General features: G+C 51.6%; 1 protein-coding gene across 1 annotated transcript in view; it reads right to left on the bottom strand.

Moving 5' to 3' along the window:
- Nucleotides 1-16,583, bottom strand: part of LOC118383103 (cytochrome P450 26B1) — a 46,566-nt gene that overhangs the window by 23,166 nt on the left and 6,817 nt on the right. Inside the window, 1 exon segment of the mRNA XM_052497960.1 lies at nucleotides 6,615-6,839. Coding sequence (XP_052353920.1) covers nucleotides 6,615-6,839 — 225 coding nt within the window.

The following is a 16,583-nucleotide window of genomic DNA, read 5'->3' as shown; positions in this document are numbered from 1 at the left end:
TGTAGAGTGGACAGAGACTGTCAGTATGTCAATGTTATGTTGTAGAGTGGACAGAGACTCTCAGTATGTCAATGTTATGTTGTCCCTGGACAGAAACTCTCCCCCTATGTCAACGTTATGTTGTAGAGTGGACAGAGACTCTCAGTATGTCAATGTTATGTTGTAGAGTGGACAGAGACTCTCAGTATGTCAACGTTATGTTGTAGAGTGGACAGAATCTCTCAGTATGTCAACGTTATGTTGTAGAGTGGACAGAGACTCTCAGTATGTCAACGTTATGTTGTAGAGTGGACAGAGACTCTCAGTATGTCAACGTTATGTTGTAGAGTGGAAAGAGACTCTCAGTATGTCAACGTTATGTTGTAGAGTGGACAGAAACTCTCAGTATGTCAACGTTATGTTGTAGAGTGGACAGAGACTCTCAGTATGTCAACGTTATGTTGTAGAGTGGAAAGAGACTCTCAGTATGTCAACGTTATGTTGTAGAGTGGACAGAGACTCTCAGTATGTCAACGTTATGTTGTAGAGTGGAAAGAGACTCTCAGTATGTCAACGTTATGTTGTAGAGTGGACAGAAACTCTCAGTATGTCAACGTTATGTTGTAGAATCCCAAAGAGACTCTCAGTATGTCTATGTTATGTTGTAGAGTGGACAGAAACTCTCAGTATGTCAACGTTATGTTGTAGAGTGGACAGAGACTCTCAGTATGTCAATGTTATGTTGTAGAGTGGACAGAAACTCTCAGTATGTCAATGTTATGTTGTAGAGTGGACAGAGACTCTCAGTATGTCAATGTTATGTTGTAGAGTGGACAGAGACTCTCAGTATGTCAACGTTATGTTGTAGAGTGGACACTCTCAGTATGTCAACGTTATGTTGTAGACTGGACCAGGACTCTCAGTATGTCAATGTTATGTTGTAGAGTGGACAGAGACAACCTACTATCAACCGCATCCTCCCCCCTTCTCTCTCTCTCTGGCCCCCTCTCTCCCTCCCTTAATCTCCCTACTTTATCTCTCAGGACTGGCACCCCTCTCCCTCCCTTAATCTCCCTACTCTAGACTCAGGGCTCCCCCCCTCTTCTCTCTCTCTGCACTCTCTCTTCTCCAGGACTGGCATCTCCCTCTCTCTATCTCTCTCTCTCCCACTGCACTACTTTTGACCACCTCTGGTATCTCCCCCCCTATTCCCTCTCTCTTCCTCAGCATTAACCATTCTATTCATTCTACTTTCCCCTTGAAGTCAGCTCTGTGTTGTGTGTGTGTGTGTGTGTGTGTGTGTGTGTGACTGTGTATTGTGTGTGTGTGTGTGTGTGTGTGTGTGTGTGTGTGTGTGTGTGTGTTGTGTGCCTTTAGACCAGGACTGTGTACCCTGATTCCCTATGTGCGTGTGCGTGTTGTGTGTGACCCTATTGTGTGTGTGTGCACTGTTTGTGTGTGTGTGTGTGTGTGTTTGCAGAGTAAACCAGGACCCTGGATTTTCCTGGCAACCCCAGTACATTTCTTATGAGAATCCCAAATGGCCCCTATTTCCTATGTAGTGCACTACTTTAGACCAGGGCCCTATTCCCTATATAGTGCATTACTTTAGACCAGGGCCCTATTCCCTATATAGTGCATTACTTTAGACCAGGGCCCTATTCCCTATATAGTGCACGACTTTAGACCAGGACCCTATTCCCTATATAGTGGTACTACTTTAGACCAGGGATGGCACCCTATTCCCTATATAGTGCACTACTTTAGACCAGGGCTGGTACCCTATTCCCTATATAGTGCACTACTTTAGACCTGTCTCTCTCTCCCTGCCCCTCTCTCTCATATCGTTGTCTCTCTCTCCCTTCCTCTCTCTCTCATATCGTTGTCTCTCTCTCTGCATTGTCTCTCTCTTTGTCCTGCCCCTCTCTCTCATATCTTTGTCTCTCCCTATTACTCTCCTCTTTCGCCTTCATGCTGCTTCCAATCTGTAACTCACTCACTCATCTCACTCTCTGTCTCTCTTCTCCATCCCCTCCATCTCTCTCTCTCTCTCTCTCTCTCTCTCTCTCTCTCTCAACCCCTTATTTCTCTCTCTCCTACTTTCCTTCCCTCTATTTCTCCCTCCCTCCATCTCTCTGTATGAATGAACAATAGTCTTCAGAGCTCGTGTGGTATTCATGGCTAAGAACGAGGGAAAGAGGGAGGGAGGGAAAGAGGGAGGGAGGGACAGTGGGAGGCAGGGAGGAAGGGAGTGGGTGAGAGATAACAGACGATGTTAAGAAGTTAGAACTACTTGAGGCTGAAACACAAAACTGACCCAAGATCAGTATCTAAGAAAGATATTTCTCTACTTCTTTAACATTAATACTAGTTTCTTTACTTCCTGACATTAATTCTAGGACCAGCTTACTAGACCCTAATCGTTACCTCAAAACTGACCAAAGATCAGTATCTAAAATAGAATGGAACAATTATGTCAATGGAAAAGGTTTTAATAGCTTGTAATGTCCAGCCCTGTCTATATCTCATCGGTTGTAATGTCCAGCCCTGTCTATATCTCATCGGTTGTAATGTCCAGCCCTGTCTATATCTCATCGGTTGTAATGTCCAGCCCTGTCTATATCTTGTTAAATGATGGCCCTGTCTATATCTCATCGGTTGTAATGTCAGCCCTGTCTATCCCTCCAGCCCTGTCTATATCTCAGTCATCCCTCCCTGTCTATATCTCAGTCATCCCTCCATCCCTCCTATATCTCCAGTCATCCCTCCTATATCTCATCGGTCATAAATGATGGCCCTCCAGTCATCCCTCCACCCCTCCAGTCATCCCTCCCAGTCATCCCTCCATCCCTCCACTCCAGTCATCCCTCCATCCTTCCACTCCAGTCATCCCTCCACCCCTCCAGTCATCCCTCTCCAGTCATCCCTCCATCCCTCCCTCCACTCCAGTCATCCCTCCACCCCTCCACTCGTCATCCCTCCATCCTTCCACTCCAGTCATCCCTCCACTCCAGTCATCCCTCCATCCCTCCACTCCGGTAATCCCTCCATGCTTCCACTCCAGTCATCCCTCCACCCCTCCAGTCATCCCTCCACCCCTCCAGTCATCCCTCCATCCCTCCAGTCCAGTCATCCCTCCACCCCTCCAGTCATCCCTCCATCCCTCCACTCCAGTCATCCCTCCATCCCTCCACTCCAGTCATCCCTCCACTCCAGTCATCCCTCCATCCCTCCACTACAGTCATCCCTCCATCCCTCCACTCCAGTCATCCCTCCACCCCTCCAGTCATCCCTCCATCCCTCCACTCCAGTCATCCCTCCATCCCTCCACTCCAGTCATCCCTCCACTCCAGTCATCCCTCCACCCCTCCAGTCATCCCTCCATCCTTCCACTCCAGTCATCCCTCCACCCCTCCACTCCAGTCATCCCTCCACCCCTCCAGTCAACCCTCCATCCTTCCACTCCAGTCATCCCTCCACCCCTCCAGTCATCCCTCCATCCCTCCACTCCAGTCATCCCTCCATCCCTCCACTCCAGTCATCCCTCCAATCCAGTCATCCCTTCACACCTCCAGTCATCCCTCCATCCCTCCAGCACTCCAGTCATCCCTCCACCCCTCCAGCACTCCAGTCATCCCTCCACCCCTCCAGTCATCCCTCCATCCCTCCATCCCTCCACCCCTCCAGTCATCCCTCCATCCCTCCATCCCTCCACCACTCCAGTCATCCCTCCACTCCTCCATCCCTCCAGTCATCCATCCATCCCTCCAGTCATCCCCCCATCCCTCCACCCCTCCAGTCCCTCCAGTCATCCCTCCAGTCATCCCTCCAGTCATCCCTCCATCCGTCCAGTCATCCCTCCATCCCTCCAGACATCCCTCCATCCCTCCAGTCATCCCCCCATCCCTCCACCCCTCCAGTCCCTCCATCATCCTCCAGTCATCCCTCCAGTCATCCCTCCATCCGTGCAGTCATCCCTCCATCCCTCCAGTCATCCCTCCATCCCTCCAGTCATCCCTCCATCCGTGCAGTCATCCCTCCACCCCTCCAGTCATCCCTCCATCCCTCCAGTCATCCCTCCACCCCTCCAGTCATCCCTCCATCCCTCCAGTCATCCGTCCACCCCTCCAGTCATCCCTCCACCCCTCCAGTCATCTCTCTCTGTGTCTCTCTCTGTGTCTCTATCTCTGTCTCTGTCTCTCTTTCTCTGTCTCTCATTCTCTGTCTCTCATTCTCTGTCTCTCAACAGTCTACACTCCCACCTCTTTCCCACCCTTTAAAAAAACATCTATTTTCTTTCTCTTTGTCAATGTATCTCTCTTTTTTACCCCCTGATCATTCCACCTCTCAGCAATAAGACGATCATTCCACCTCTCAGCAATAAGACAAGGTCAATTATGTTTCCCTCTGCTGGCAACTAAAGAACCTGCAGCCAATCACGAGATGACCAACCAGAGCAAACACTGTGGTGTGTGTGAGTGTGAGTGTGAGTGTGTGTGTGTGTGTGTGTGTGTGTGTGTGTGTGTGTGTGTGTGTGTGTGTGTGTGTGTGTGTGTGTGTGTGTGTGTGTGTGTGTGTGTGTGTGTGTGTGTGTGTGTGTGTGTGTGTGTGTGTGTGTGTGTGTCTGAGAGTGGGACAGTCTCTTTGGGCCGTGAGAACGGAATGGCTTCCACCTATCCAACCCCTTATCTACCCAGAGAGAGAAAAGAACGAGAGAAAGAGTGAAAGCAGAGAGAGTGAATACCTCTCCAGCCTCACCGTCTCCCTCTCTCCTGATTACCTATCTGTCCTCTCCTCACTTTCTCTCCTTACCCCCTCCTCTCTCTCTCTATCTCTCTCTCTCCTTACCCCCTCCTCTCTCTCTCTCTCTCTCTCTCCCTCTCCCCCTCACCTCTCTCTCTCTCCCTCTCCCCCTCACCTCTCTCTCTCCCCCCTCAGCTGTCTCCCTCTCCCTCTCACCTCTCTCTCTCCCCCTCAGCTCTCTCTCTCCCCCTCACCTTACCTCTCTCTCTCTCTCTCTCTCTCTCTCTCTCTCTCTACCTCTCCCCCTCACTCTCTCTCCCCTCAATCTCTCTCCCTCACTTCTCTCTACCTCTCTCCCTCACCTCTCTCTATCTCTCCCCCTCACTCTCTCTCTCTCTCTCTCTCTCTCTCACCTCTCTCTACCTCTCACTCTCTCTCTCTCTCCCTCACCTCTCTCTACCTCTCCCCCTCCCCTCTCTCTACCTCGTCCCCCCCTCCCTATTCTCTCTCTCCCCCTCACCTCTCTCTACCTCGCCCCCCTCCCTACTCTCTCTCTCCCCCTCACCTCTCTCTACCTCTCCCTACTCTCTCTCTCCCCCTCACCTCTCTCTACCTCGCCCCCTCCCTACTCTCTCTCTCCCCCTCACCTCTCTCTACCTCGCCCCCCCCCCCTCCCTACTCTCTCTCTCCCCCTCCCCTCTCTCTACCTCGTCCCCCTCCCTACTCTCTCTCTCCCCTCCCCTCTCTCTACCTCGTCCCCCTCCCTACTCTCTCTCTCCCCCTCACCTCTCTCTACCTCGTCCCCCCTCCCTACTCTCTCTCTCCCCCTCCCCTCTCTCTACCTCGCCCCCCTCCCTACTCTCCCCCTCCCCCTCACCTCTCTCTACCTCGCCCCCTCCCTACTCTCTCTCTCCCCTCACCTCTCTCTACCTCTCCCCCTCCCTACTCTCCCCCTCACCTCTCTCTCTCTACCTCTCCCTACTCTCTCTCTCCCCCTCACCTCTCTCTCTGTGTCTGTTCAGTGCCAGGCCCATTACAGGAAATTACACTTTTACTCTCTCCTCATTATCCTCTTATCCCCTGGGCGCCCACACACCCCTACTGGGACACACACACCCACCCTACTGGGACACACACACACACACACACACACACACACACACACACACACACACACACACACACACACACACACACACACACACACACACACACACACACACACACACACACACACACACCCTGCCCAAAACCCACCCTCTCCCCAGTCATTGTCCCATCTAGAAACAGAGTGGTTCTATGTGTATCTCTTGATTCCTCCAGGGAAGGGCTCATGTTACCACCGCTGTACCCAGGGAGGGTGAGGGGGTCAGTGGGGTGTAATCTGGGCCATGCTCCCCTGGCTCTGGGGGTCCTGGAGGCCCCCTGTACACAAGCCCCTATAATGACCTGCGATTAGTCTGACTGCTCTCTGATGCACAAGGAGCCTCATTCTATACCTGGATGTGTATATGTGTGTATGTGTATGTGTATGTGTGTGTGTGTGTGTGTGTGTGTGTGTGTGTGTGTGTGTGTGTGTGTGTGTGTGTCCCAGTAGTGTGTGTGTGTGTGTGTCCCAGTAGGGTGTGTGTGTGTGTGTGTGTGTGTGTGTGTGTGTGTGTGTGTGTGTGTGTGTGTGTGTGTGTGTGTGTGTGTGTGTGTGTGTGTGTGTGTGTGTGTGTGTGTGTGTGTGTGTGTGTGTGTGTGTGTGTGTGTGGGTGTGTGTGTGTGTGTGTGTATTACCTTTCGTCTCTTGCGGTGTATATCTCCTATAGAGTTAGCCAGTGATTTGGGTCCCAGTAGGGTGTGTGTGTGTGTGTGTGTGCGTGTGTGTGCGTGTGTGTGTGTATTACCTTTCGTCTCTTGCGGTGTATATCTCCTATAGAGTTAGCCAGTGAGTTGGGTCCCAGTAGGGTCGAGGTGCTCTGAGGCCAGTCCACGCTGACCAACGTGTGCTCTCCCATTAGAACCTTCCGGACGTTCTCCGCACCGGTGACCCGGATCAGGGGGCGTCCCAAAAGGTGGGTCTTGAAGACGTTGCCGTACTTTTGCCTCCGCGATGCGTGGAACGCCGACCCCTGAATGATGAAAAGGAAAGGAGGGGGTGGGGGGGGTTGGGGGGGGGGGTGGAGGGGGCTGTTAGGAAACATCGATTTAGGTTTTCATCCATCTCCCCTGTCTTCTTTACTCTCGCTGAAAGCCAATAACCGAGTCAAACTCAAGAAGACCTCACAGTTCAAGGAGCAGCAAGTGACCAATCCCGACCGGGTGTTGTTGCCTACTAAGGCGGGGTTAAGGGTTCAGGGACGAGCGATTGGCTAACGAGCTGATTAACACGTCTTACGGCTGCAGGCCTAAGGATCCTGTCTTAAACAGACGTAGCCCTGAACGGTTGTCCGCTCTATAAGGATCGAGTCTTAAACAGATCCAAGGAGGGATATGATGTAATGTTTGTGAAAGGAGGCAGAGTTTGGACAGAAAGATCCAAACAGAAAACTGATGGAAACTGTGTGAGAAAGTTTCGCGTGGAGCCAAAACATCAGTCCCTGATTTAACTCTTTAGCTCTCAACATTGCACCCCTATTGCCCAAAGCACAAACACACACACACACAAACATACTGCGCCTGCCCTCGATCACCTCCTAATGTGCGTCTAATAGCTAATCTGGAATTTAATAACAGAAAGGATATGACCTATGGGTTGGAAGAAGGAGGGAGGGGGAGAGAGAGAGAGAGAGAGAGAGAGAGAGAGAGAGAGAGAGAGAGAGAGAGAGAGAGAGAGAGAGAGAGAGAGAGAGAGAGAGAGAGAGAGAGAGAGAGAGAGAGAGAGAGAGAGAGAGAGAGAGAGAGAGAGAGAGAGAGAGAGAGAGAGAGAGAGAGAGAGAGAGAGATATATATATATATATATATTCACTTTGTATGTTGTCTACCTCACTTGCTTTGGCAATGTTAACACATGTTTCCCATGCCAATAAAGCCCTTGAATTGAATTGAATTGAGAGAGACAGAGACAGAGACAGAGACAACGAGGAATCTATTTCCATATTGGAATGTGCCCTTCCACTGTGTGGAGAGGTTCCCCCTAGACTCTGACCTAAGGTCTGTTTTACAGTAGTTCCATTAGAGGTCGAGGTTAGGGTTTAGAGGTCGAGATTGAGGTTTAGAGGTCGAGATTGGGGTTTAGAGGTTGAGGTTGGGGTTTAGAGATCGAGGTTAGGGTTTAGAGATCAAGGTTAGGGTCGGGGTTTAGAGGTTGAGGTTGGGGTTTTGAGGTCGAGGTTGGAGTTTAGAGAACGAGGTTAGGATTTAGAGGTCGAGGTTAGGATTTAGCGGTTGAGGTTGAGGTTTAGTGCTTGAGGTTAGGATTTAGTGCTTGAGGTTAGGATTTAGTGCTTGAGGTTAGGATTTAGTGCTTGAGGTTAGGATTTAGTGCTTGAGGTTAGGATTTAGTGCTTGAGGTTAGGATTTAGTGGTTGAGGTTAGGATTTAGTGGTTAAGGTTAGGATTTAGTGGTTGAGGTTAGGATTTAGTGGTTGAGGTTAGGATTTGGGTTGGGAAAGCTGATCCTAGATCTGTGCTCTAAGCCAAGGAAAACTTCTAACAGACGCAAACACACACACCGACAGCGGCTAACAGGGCAGCCCTCACGACTGCTAGAGTGGACAGAGAGTACTAGAGGGCATACAGAGGTTTACTGTGGCACACACACACACACACACACACACACACACACACACACACACACACACACACACACACACACACACACACACACACACACACACACACACACACACACACACACACACACACACACACACCTAGGGGTTCCATGTGTGTTTCCCGTCTTTTGGGTTTGAGGCCGAGTTAGGACAACATGGGGGCTTGTCAAACTTACCACTCACACACACACACACATACACACACACACAAACACACACATACACACACACACACTCACTCACACACACAAACACGCAAACCCACACACTCACACACACACACTCACACACACACACAAACACGCACACCCACAGCCACACCCACTCACATATTACTCTGCAAAATACACACAAACATACAATCACCTAGTCACACACCAAATAAACACACAAACATACAATCACCTAGTCACACACCAAATAAACACACAAACATACAATCACCTAGTCACACACCAAATAAACACACAAACATACAATCACCTAGTCACACACCAAATAAACACACAAACATACAATCACCTAGTCACACACCAAATAAACACACAAACATACAATCACCTAGTCACACACCAAATAAACACACAAACATACAATCACCTAGTCACACACCAAATAAACACACAAACATACAATCACCTAGTCACACACCAAACGTTTGTAAACATAAACACAAACAGATTTTATAAACACACACTTAGAAACAAAACACACACACTGACTTATAAACACACAAGAGGATAATTAATCAGATTGGAGAATGGCTCCGGAAATAAGATGGCTGCCATTTTACGGCCTCCTAACCGATTGTGTCATTTTGTGTGTGTGTGTTTTTCTTCACATTGTTTGTAACTTATTTTGTACAATAATGTTGCTGTTACCATGACTGAAAAGAGCTTCTGTGGACATCAGAAGATAAATCACCTCAGACTGGACAGAAATGTTTCTTTAATAAGTGTGATATAATGTTGGTTGCTCCAAGGTCCAAATCCCTCTCATTCAAGGGATAAGGATATAAGGAATAAGGAAATAGGAAATAGGAAATAGGAAATAGAAACAGGGCCTTGTGATAGTGTGTTCATCTGTGATGTTACAATTACTCTCGGGTCCCAATTATAGCAATATTGCTCTAGAACATTAAGATTCTGTTGAATACGTGTTTTGGTTGGTGATAGAAGAACCAAATCATCAGGTTATAGCAGGTATTTTACCTCTGTGTCAAATAGTCCTGGGCCTGCAGAATTGTCCAACATGTCTGCTAATTTATATATAAATGTTGAAAATGTTTGGACTCAAACTGCAGCCTTGTCTCACACCTCGACGTGGCAAAAATATATATATATATTTTTTTTTCAATGCACACTTGTTTTCTGCGTTCGTACATTTTACTAAGTTATACACCTTAGCACCTTGTGCTGTTTTTAAGCATCTAAATTTCTGATGTTATCTAGACCACAAGCCGTCTTTGGTTTTATAGATTTGAGCTTTTCATGTAGTTCTTGTTGGGTTAATCTAATAGATTTTGGTGTTTTTTAATGACCGATTCAGGGATGTTATAAATATTTTTTTTGTGTGGGATTTGTCTTGTATAAATGATCAAAATAAGTTTTCAAAATAAGTCTCTTGCTGTTCCCCCCCCCTCTCTCTCTCACAAAGAGCTACTGCTCCAAACTAGTCAGGACTTATGACCTGTGTGTGTTATGTGTGTGTGTTTGGGTGTAAATGGTTGGTTATTTTCAAGGCTAATTTTAGCAGGGAGTCACATCCTGTTTGTTCACCTCTCGACTCGACGGCGCTGCAAACACACTCTTCTTGTTGGTCTCCTCTCTTCCACATTTCTTGTATTAGGCTATAGATTAGGCTATAGATTAGGCTATAGATTAGGCTATAGATTAGGCCATAGATTAGGCTATAGATTAGGCTATAGATTAGGCTATAGATTAGGCTATAGATTAGGCTATACATTAGGCTATAGATTAGGCTATAGATTAGGCTATAGATTAGGCTATAAATTAGGCTATAGATTAGGCTATAGATTAGGCTATAGATTAGGCTATACATTAGGCTATAGATTAGGCTATAGATTAGGCTATAGATTAGGCTATAGATTAGGCTATAGATTAGGCTATACATTAGGCTATAGATTAGGCTATAGATTAGGCTATAGATTAGGCTATAGATTAGGCTATAGATTAGGCTATAAATTAGGCTATAGATTAGGCTATAGATTAGGCTATAGATTAGGCTATACATTAGGCTATAGATTAGGCTATAGATTAGGCTATAGATTAGGCTATAGATTAGGCTATAGATTAGGCTATACATTAGGCTATAGATTAGGCTATAGATTAGGCTATACATTAGGCTATACATTAGGCTATAGATTAGGCTATACATTAGGCTATAGATTAGGCTATACATTAGGCTATAGATTAGGCTATAGATTAGGCTATAGATTAGGCTATAGATTAGGCTATACATTAGGCTATAGATTAGGCTATAGATTAGGCTATACATTAGGCTATAGATTAGGCTATAGATTAGGCTATAGATTAGGCTAGATTACTAGATACATAACTTTGGCTCCGTCACAATTGTTATTTCCAAGGATTCCTTGCATCCTCTCTCGCCACCTCTATCTCAACCGTATTGGAGACTTTGAGAAGGAGTTGAGGAGAAAGGATGCAAGGAATCCAGGAAAGATTCAATGGGATGCGGCCCTTGGATTGCTCTCTCTCTCTCCCTTTCTCTCTCTCTCTGTCTCTCTCTCTCTGTCTCTCCTCTCTCTCTCTCTCTCTCTCTCTCTCTCTCTGTCTCTCCCTTTCTCTCTCTCTCTCTCTCTCTCTCTCTCTCTCTCTCTCTCTCTCTCTCTCTCTCTCTCTCTCTCTCTCTCTCTCTCTCTCTCTCTCTGTCTCTCTCTCTCTGTCTCTCTCCCTTTCTCTCTCTCTCTGTCTCTCTCCCTTTCTCTCTCTCTCTGTCTCTCTCTTAACCTCTCCTCCTCTCTTCCCCTCTCTCCTCCTCTCTTGCCCTCTCTCCTCCTCTCCTCCTCTCTTGCCCTCTCTCCTCCTCTCTCCTCCTCTCTTGCCCTCTCTCCTCCTCTTTTGCCCTCTCCTCCTCTCTTGCCCTCTCTCCTCCTCTCCTCCTCTCTTGCCCTCTCTCCTCCTCTCCTCCTCTCTTGCCCTCTCTCCTCCTCTCCTCCTCTCTTGCCCTCTCTCATCCTCTCTTGCCCTCTTTCCTCCCCTCTCTCCTCCTCTGTTCCCCTCTCTCCTTCTCTTCTCCTCTCTCCTTCTGTCTCTTATTGGGCCAAGAGGTCAAGGGAGAGAGAGGGGGAGAGGGAGACAGAGATTGGGGGAGAGAGAGATAGATTGGGGGAGAGAGAAAGCACACACTACCGGTGTGCATGGCAGTGCAATAACAGAGAGTGAAAGAGACCCTTGTACCCTGTGCATGTGGAACACCCCTATATGTTGTACAGTGTACAGACATACACACACACACACAGCCTGCGGCAACCAAAGCCAGGCCCCACTTCTCCATCACTCAGTAGAGAGACAGAGAGAGTGACAGAGAGAGAGAGACACACAAAGACATTAAGACACACAGAAAAAGAGAGAGAGAGAGAGAGAGAGAGAGAGAGAGAGAGAGAGAGAGAGAGAGAGAGACAGACAGACAGACAGACAGACAGACAGACAGACAGACTGACACAAAATTAAGGAAATCTTTGACTAAGTACAGACTCAGTGAGCATAGCCTTGCTATTTAGAAAGGCCGCCGTAGGCAGACATGGCTCTCAAGAGAAGACAGGCTGTGTGCACACTGCCCACAAAATGAGGTGGAAACTGAGCTACACTTCCTAACCTCCTGCCAAATGTATGACCATAGTAGAGACACATATTTCCCTCAGATTACACAGATCCACAAAGAATTTGAAAACAAACCCAATTTTGATAAACTCCCATGTCTATTGGGTGAAATATCACAGTAGCAAGATGTGTGACCTGTTGCCACGAGAAAAGGTCAACCAGTGAAGAACAAACACCATTTTAATACAACCCATATTTATGCTTATTTATTTTCCCTTTTGTACTTTAACTATTTGCACATCATTACAACACTGTATATAGACTGCGTGCTTGCCTCTCTCCCAGAAGCCACCATTATCTCTCAATACTTTATTTTATTCTGCAGTAATAAATTGTATCAGATATTTCATAGAGGTGCTCAATAAAAGGAACTACTTTTTTCCACCGCCCCAGTCCAAACACGGTGGAAGGATTAAAAAAAAGACTCCCAGTGTGTGTAGATTGGACTGGTGTGAGTCGGTCAGACTACTATAAATGTAGCCTTTGTGGAGCGAGTGGAAATGTTATACAAATGACTCCTTTATTAGGCCGACAGCACAAAACACACACACACACACACACGCACACACAGCTCTATAATTATATTTATTCAGATCAGCGAGTGGGACAGGGGTAACCCCAGAACACTGGAGGAGGTGAGTGTGTGTGTGTGTGTGTGTGTGTGTGTGTGTGTGTGTGTGTGTGTGTGTGTGTGTGTGTGTGTGTGTGTGTGTGTGTGTGTGTGTGTGTGTGTGTGTGTGTGTGTGTGTGTGTGTTGAGAACAGAAGAGAGAGGGATCAGCAACAAGCCACCACTCTGAGGGAAAGAGAGAGTGGGCTGTCTGTCTGTCTGTGTCTGTCTGTCTGTCTGTCTGTCTGTCTGTCTGTCTGTCTAACAATTACATTTCAATTCACTGTCACTCTCTCCACTCACGACAGGAGCATCTGATGTGGAGAAAAAGAGGGGACGGAGGAGGGACCAGGGGGATGGAGGAGGGACCAGGGGGATGGAGGAGGGAGAAGTGGGATGGAGGAGGTACCAGGGGGATGGAGGAGGGAGAAGTGGGACGGAGGAGGGACCAGGGGGATGGAGGAGGGACCAGGGGGATGGAGGAGGGACCAGGGGGATGGAGGAGGGGACAAGGGGATGGAGGAGGGACCAGGGGGATGGAGGAGGTACCAGGGGGATGGAGGAGGGACCAGGGGGATGGAGGAGGGACCAGGGGGATGGAGGAGGGACCAGGGGGATGGAGGAGGGAGAAGTGGGATGGAGGAGGTACCAGGGGGATGGAGGAGGAACCAGGGGGATGGAGGAGGGACCAGGGGGATGGAGGAGGGACAAGGGGATGGAGGAGGGACAGGGGATGGAGGGGGATGGAGGAGGTACCAGGGGGATGGAGGAGGGACCAGGGGGATGGAGGAGGTACCAGGGGGATGGAGAAGGGACCAGGGGGATGGAGGAGGGGACAAGGGGATGGAGGAGGGACCAGGGGGATGGAGGAGGGAGAAGTGGGATGGAGGAGGGACCAGGGGATGGAGGAGGGACCAGGGGGATGGAGGAGGGACCAGGGGGATGGAGGAGGGACCAGGGGATGGAGGGAGGAGGACAAGGGGATGGAGGAGGGACAAGGGGGGGGATGGAGGAGGTACCAGGGGGATGGAGGAGGAGGACCAGGGGGATGGAGGAGGGAGGAGGAGGGGATGGAGGAGGGACCAGGGGGATGGAGGAGGGGACAAGGGGATGGAGGAGGGACCAGGGGGATGGAGGAGGTACCAGGGGGATGGAGGAGGGACCAGGGGGATGGAGGAGGGACAAGGGGATGGAGGAGGGACAAGGGGATGGAGGAGGGACCAGGGGGATGGAGGAGGGACCAGGGGGATGGAGGAGGGAGAAGTGGGATGGAGGAGGGACCAGGGGGGATGGAGGAGGGACCAGGGGGATGGAGGAGGGGACAAGGGGATGGAGGAGGGACCAGGGGGATGGAGGAGGGACCAGGGGGATGGAGGAGGGAGAAGGGGATGGAGGAGGGACCAGGGGGATGGAGGAGGGGACAAGGGGATGGAGGAGGGACCAGGGGATGGAGGAGGGACCAGGGGATGGAGGAGGTACCAGGGGGATGGAGGAGGGACCAGGGGATGGAGGAGGTACCAGGGGGATGGAGGAGGGAGAAGTGGGACGGAGGAGGGGACAAGGGGATGGAGGAGGGGACAAGGGGATGGAGGAGGGACCAGGGGGATGGAGGAGGTACCAGGGGGATGGAGGAGGGACCAGGGGGATGGAGGAGGGACCAGGGGGATGGAGGAGGGACCAGGGGGATGGAGGAGGGGACAGGGGGATGGAGGAGGGACCAGGGGGATGGAGGAGGGACCAGGGGGATGGAGGAGGGGACAAGGGGATGGAGGAGGGAGAAGTGGGATGGAGGAGGGACCAGGGGGATGGAGGAGGGGACAAGGGGATGGAGGAGGGACCAGGGGGATGGAGGAGGTACCAGGGGGATGGAGGAGGGACCAGGGGGATGGAGGAGGGGACAAGGGGATGGAGGAGGGACAAGGGGGATGGAGGAGGTACCAGGGGGATGGAGGAGGGACCAGGGGGATGGAGGAGGGAGAAGGGGGATGGAGGAGGGACCAGGGGGATGGAGGAGGGACCAGGGGGATGGAGGAGGGACCAGGGGGATGGAGGAGGGGACAAGGGGATGGAGGGAGGGACCAGGGGATGGAGGAGGGACCAGGGGGATGGAGGAGGGACCAGGGGGATGGAGGAGGGAGAAGGGGATGGAGGAGGGACCAGGGGGATGGAGGAGGGGACAAGGGGATGGAGGAGGGACCAGGGGATGGAGGAGGGACCAGGGGGATGGAGGAGGTACCAGGGGGATGGAGGAGGTACCAGGGGGATGGAGGAGGTACCAGGGGGATGGAGGAGGGAGAAGGGGACGGAGGAGGGGACAAGGGGGATGGAGGGGGAGGGGACAAGGGGATGGAGGAGGGACCAGGGGGATGGAGGAGGTACCAGGGGATGGAGGAGGGACCAGGGGGATGGAGGAGGTACCAGGGGGATGGAGGAGGTACCAGGGGATGGAGAAGGGACCAGGGGGATGGAGGAGGGGATGGAGGAGGGGATGGAGGAGGGACCAGGGGGATGGAGGGACCAGGGGGATGGAGGAGGGACCAGGGGGATGGGATGGAGGAGGGACCAGGGGGATGGAGGAGGGACCAGGGGGATGGAGGAGGGAACAGGGGGATGGAGGAGGGACCAGGGGGATGGAGGAGGTACCAGGGGGATGGAGGAGGGACCAGGGGGATGGAGGAGGGACCAGGGGGATGGAGGAGGGACCAGGGGGATGGAGGAGGGACCAGGGGGATGGAGGAGGTACCAGGGGATGGAGGAGGTACCAGGGGGATGGAGGAGGGACCAGGGGGATGGAGAAGGGACCAGGGGGATGGAGGAGGGACCAGGGGGATGGAGGAGGGACCAGGGGGATGGAGGAGGGACCAGGGGGATGGAGGAGGGACCAGGGGGATGGAGGAGGGACCAGGGGGATGGAGGGGGACCAGGGGGATGGAGAAGGGACCAGGGGGATGGAGGAGGGACCAGGGGGATGGAGAAGGGACCAGGGGGATGGAGGAGGGACCAGGGGGATGGAGGAGGGACCAGGGGGATGGAGGGGGTACCAGGGGGATGGAGGAGGGAGAAGTGGGATGGAGGAGGGACCAGGGGGATGGAGGAGGGAGAAGTGGGATGGAGGAGGTACCAGGGGGATGGAGAAGGGACCAGGGGGATGGAGGAGGGACCAGGGGGATGGAGGAGGGGACAAGGGGATGGAGGAGGGACCAGGGGGATGGAGGAGGTACCAGGGGGATGGAGGAGGTACCAGGGGGATGGAGGAGGGACCAGGGGGATGGAGGAGGGACCAGGGGGATGGAGGAGGAACAAGGGGGATGGAGGAGGAACAAGGGGGATGGAGGAGGGGACAAGGGGGATGGAGGAGGGGACAAGGGGATGGAGGAGGGGACAAGGGGATGGAGGAGGGGACAAAGGGGATGGAGGAGGGGACAAGGGGATGGAGGAGGGGCCAGGGGATGGAGGAGGGGACAAGGGGATGGAGGAGGGGCCAGGGGGATGGAGGAGGGGCCAGGGGGATGGAGGAGGGGCCAGGGGGATGGAGGAGGGACCAGGGGGATGGAGGAGGGACCAGGGGGATGGAGGAGGAACAAGGGGATGGAGGAGGGGACAAGGGGATGGAGGAGGGACCAGGGGG

This window comes from Oncorhynchus keta, chromosome 35 (assembly GCF_023373465.1).
Source record: "Oncorhynchus keta strain PuntledgeMale-10-30-2019 chromosome 35, Oket_V2, whole genome shotgun sequence".
Classification (NCBI taxonomy): domain Eukaryota; kingdom Metazoa; phylum Chordata; class Actinopteri; order Salmoniformes; family Salmonidae; genus Oncorhynchus; species Oncorhynchus keta.
Note: the sequence above shows the minus strand (reverse complement) of the source record. Positions and strands in the feature narration are given on the sequence as shown.